This window comes from Carex rostrata, chromosome 11, assembly GCF_964058835.1.
Source record: "Carex rostrata chromosome 11, lpCarRost1.2, whole genome shotgun sequence".
In the NCBI taxonomy this organism is placed as follows: Eukaryota; Viridiplantae; Streptophyta; class Magnoliopsida; order Poales; family Cyperaceae; genus Carex; species Carex rostrata.
Genome location: NC_135928.1, coordinates 7,763,395 through 7,767,834, shown reverse-complemented (window position 1 = coordinate 7,767,834; position 4,440 = coordinate 7,763,395). Strand labels below are relative to the sequence as shown.

At 33.4% G+C, this 4,440-nt stretch overlaps 1 protein-coding gene and 1 pseudogene across 1 annotated transcript; both read right to left on the bottom strand.

Annotated features, from left to right (window-relative positions):
* Positions 1-967: 967 nt before the first annotated feature.
* LOC144562211 (putative GEM-like protein 8) lies at positions 968-2,368 on the bottom strand. Its single transcript, XM_078311393.1, has 3 exons — positions 2,280-2,368; positions 1,563-1,823; positions 968-1,433 (listed from the first exon to the last, which is right to left on the bottom strand). The coding sequence occupies exons 2-3, from the start codon at positions 1,753-1,755 to the stop codon at positions 979-981; spliced, it is 648 nt and encodes a 215-aa protein (XP_078167519.1). The 5' UTR covers positions 1,756-1,823; positions 2,280-2,368; the 3' UTR covers positions 968-978.
* A 1,201-nt stretch (positions 2,369-3,569) lies between these two features.
* Positions 3,570-4,055, bottom strand: LOC144561393 (GEM-like protein 4 pseudogene; annotated as a pseudogene).
* Between the last annotated feature and the right edge of the window lie 385 nt (positions 4,056-4,440).

The window sequence follows — 4,440 nt, the reverse complement described above, 5'->3', positions numbered from 1 at the left end:
AATAATTATACATATTTCAAAATAATTTATTTATTTCATTATCTTCAATCTCATCGGATTCTAATAAACAAAGAGGATATTAATTAAATTTCAGGATCTTCGAACTTGATTAAATTGGAAAACGTTAAAGTAGGCAATTATGAAAATCAAATTATCAATAAATTATCACAATATTAATTATATTATGTAAAGATATGATAATTGGAAAAATATTTAAAGAGTGTTAAAATTGTCCATACATTTAAATTTTAAAAAAAAATTGTGTTAATATAAAAATTTGTGGTGTCAATATGTTTATCTAAAAGTTATGTACATTCACAAGGTGACCCATTTAATGTGATCCAAAAATTTAAAATATTGCAAAATCGGCAACAATCAGATTTTCATTTATCCTAAAAAAAAGTTCAAATATACATATGGAAAATCTTATAAGAAGACTTTCATTACTAGAAAAATGAAACAAAGGAATGCTATTAATTGTTTAATGAACAAAACCCATGAACCAAAATTCAAATTCATCTATTGTTACTATTTGCAGATACTGATATCCAAAAATTAGAAATATTACAAAATCGGGAACAATCAGATTTTCATTTATCCTAAAAGAAAGTTCAAATATACATAGGGAAAAATCTTATAAGAGGACTTTCTCTTCTAGAAAAATGAAACAAAGGAATGCTATCGGTCCCCATATATAGCAAGATGTAGTGATTCTAAAGATATCTTGTAATTAACAAAACCCATGAACCAAAATTCAAATTCATCTATTGTAACTATTTCCACATAATGAGATCCAAAAATTAGAAATATATATTTCAAAATTGGGAACAATCAGAATTTCATTTATCCTAAAAGAAAGTTCAAATATACATAGGGAAAAATCTTATAAGAGGACTTTCTCTTAAACAAAAACTGTTGGTGTAGCTAGTTCGCCAAAATGTCAGAGTTGAACGTACCCCAGAAAGAAACTCTCCAATGCTATTGTTCCCCATATATAGCAAGATGTAGTGACTCAAAAGATATCTTGTAGTTAACAAAACCCATGAACCAAAATTCAAATTCATCTGTTGTAACTATTTGCACATACTTTTCTTCAGGCTTGTTCATATTCTCACTGAGTGCTGTCTTCTTGATCTTTCCAAGTGGAACCGATACCTTGTATGGAACTTTGGCTACTTCTCCTTTTGAAGTACTCAATTTCAACAACTTCTTGCTCCGAAATGTGATCCTGTCAGAAGTAATAAAAATTCTTCCTTTGATAGGACCAGCTGTGGTGTAGAGAGAACACTTGTAGGCCTTTAATAATCTCTCTTCCGTGCCGACAGTGAAAGATTTTCTGAAGTATTTTTCAACTCTTCCAGCTTGAAATATTCTTTTCCTTAGACTCACCTTAGTCTTCATTGTTTCTGATACATTTTTAGAACTCAATACCACTGCAAGAAAAGAAAAAAAAAAACATAATGATTAATTTTAATAAGCTGGAGTATTGTTTCTCTTCCGGATCAAACTAAGAAAATTTTCTTGAGGGGGAAATATAACTTGAAAAGGTGCTGAGATTTTACCTTTTTTTTGAGAGATATTGTCTGATCTTTTATTTCGGAATTGCTTCAAACAATTTATGGTAGAATGCTTGGCTTTTTTGATTGAATCAGCAGATTCACAATCAGAATAATATACATTTGGCAACTGCTCTTCGGCATGAGTCTTAGAATAGGCTGATAACCCAATAATTTTGCAACGGTGGAAGTTCTTCATTTTTGCAATGGAGATGTGCAAGCTTCTTTCTTTCCCCTCTTTGCCCTCTTTGAGCTTTCTTATGCTTGCTGGATATAATATTTGACTAGTTAACAAATTGTTTTGCCAGGGTCCCCTTTTAAGATGTATATTACATACAAGGGCAATTGGCTTTTAAAATTTAATGGAGTATTGAAGTGCCATTACAGTCACCATTACATCATTAAAATAATCAGAGGAATTTTGAATATGTAATTGAAAGAGAGAAATGTGTAAAGAAGTTTTCTTTTTCGATGGATAGCTGGCGATTACCAGCCTTGCCGAAGAGTTTTGATATTGGAAATACAGGACATCACATATTTTCTATTGTTAAACTGGTGGAATTGCTTTTGAATCAGCATATCTAAATATAGTAAAATTACTGGGCCGATAGATGTAAGAGACAGAGCGACGATTTTTCACATACCATAATAGAATTACATTATGAAGCATTAAGCGACAATAATTCTGCTTTATTAGGTTATGTCATATGCAAAAGGACCTACTTTTCTTTGAGAGGGAATTCTGGTAATGGGACCGACAGGCTGATGCAGGACAAAACAATCTGACATGTAAATAGATGCTCCATTTTTGCCCATTGATTTCAATTAGAAGTTTAAAATCATTACCTTGTAAAAGTTGGTTAAGTACTCCTCTGCTTTTCTAAAGTGCCCACTCAGCACCAAGTCAGCCCCTGTTGAGCAGGAATTTTTTTAAACCATCAACTTGCAGTGGGAAAAATAAAATCAAATTTCACTACATTTATATTTGGCGCCTCAGTGTGAATTCTTCTCTTCTTTTGGATGGTATCCTAAATTAGAAAAACCATTTCGAATGGTCTCCAACTGGTTTGACTAGCACATATAGTTACAATTCGTTTTTTTCCTATATAGTTTTTGTCGTTAGGAAAAGAATCATGCCAGGAAAAATAAAATTGTCACCTAAGGATGGCAGAGTTTGGTTGTAGAGGCCACTAAAGCTAGCGCACATCTAAGAGAAAACCCGAGGCGTCGTTTAAAAAGACAGCAAGGATGACAAAATGAAACTTTTTATGGGGTATTTTAAGTAATAACAAAGCCCGCTGTCCTTTGAAATTAAGTGCAACGATTCAAGAACATGCATTAATTGTACGATAAAAGTTAAAAACTGTATTAGATTATTGACAAAGAATTGATTAAATGGTCGGAAAGTGCATTGATAATTTGAACTTCTCGACATAATCGATTGAATTGTCAGTTTTAGAAGCTGCACCATCAAATTTTTTACTACATTTTTTTCACTAAATTATTACAAATATTTGTTGTATTTTGCAGTAAGATATAAGTAGTTCTCTTGAAAAGGAATTAGTCAAATTAGGGGCAAAGCTATAGGGATTCAGATCCAGTCAGCTACATGTCCTGGTAGAATGAGATCTGTATCATTTATTTTTACCTGGCACAAATCTCAAAGACTCCCATGCATAGGCAGGTAAGAAAAAATGGTTGCTCAGCTAGAATTTTTTTAGGTACGAACGATACCTGAGGGGATACTCACTCGCAAAGCTAGCGTATAAGTTAGTTCGTTATATTTAGATGGGCTGCGCTGATCATAAATAGCTAATTTGAACTTCTCGACACATACAATAAACCATGCGGTTCTCGCAGCTATAATTGAACAGGAAAACAAAACAATATTTTCGATCATAATATATGATTGAATTTAGTTGTCACAAAAGTACACATGGCAAAACCTCACTAAACTATTCTTACACTGAGTCTCACCAAATGAAAAAAAAGAGAGAGAGAAAAGGGAAAATGCTATTGTACTTTAGAGAAAGCATTTTCTCCCATGAACCAAAACTCAAAGTTATCTACTGTTACTATCTGCAAATACTTCTCCTGCGGTTTCTCTACATTTGCACTTGGTATTGTCTTCTTTACTTTTTTAACCGGAATCACAACTTTGTATGGCACTTCGACAATTTTTCCTTTCGGAGAAGGAATCTTTAGTAATTCGTCACTGCAAAATGCAACTTTTTTGGTCGAAATGAATAGAGATCCTTTAATGGGGCCGGCCGTGGTAGAGAGGAAGCATCTGCAGCCTTTGATCAATCTCTCTTCTTTATCGACAGAGAATGATTTTCGGAATAGCCTTTCTACTTTGCTAGTTTGTTGTGTCTTTTTGCTGAGATTATTCGATCTTTTTCTGAGCTTGTTGATCCAACTAAAACCAAAGCTCCTTCCTTCTTTGATTGAGGAACCCATTGGAATCCCAATTACTTGGCCTTCACTGAAATTCTTCATCTTTGCAAATCGGGCAATGCTACTTAATTTCTTCTCTTGGATGTTCTCTGTTTGTTTGATAAGATAATATTGTTGCTAAATGACTTGCTAGGGGCTTCTTATATAGACAAAGGTCTAAATGGAGGGATGAATGCTTTTCCAATTTCAAAAAGGATTGTAGTGCCTTTACAGTCATCATCGCGTCGTCAAGATTTAAAGTAGCAATAGAGAAATTGATGGTGTAAGGAAGAGAGAAAAGAAAAGAAAAAGTCAAGGTTAATAATAATATAGAAAATTCTATTCCTATGGGAAACAGAGTAGGTCCGATGGGCTTTGGTTCCAACGGGTTCACTCACCGTCGGATTGACTTTAGGATTCGCGCCAGAACTTTCGCGTCTGCTTTAAT

What these genes read in the sequence shown, in the direction of transcription:
- LOC144562211 (XM_078311393.1), bottom strand. Translation starts at nt 1,755, where the DNA reads ATGAAGAACTTCCACCGTTGCAAAATTATTGGGTTATCAGCCTATTCT. An exon ending in CAATATCTCTCAAAAAAAAG is followed by an intron (nt 1,434 to 1,562) that starts GTAAAATCTCAG and finishes CTTTTCTTGCAG; the next exon opens with TGGTATTGAGTTCTAAAAAT.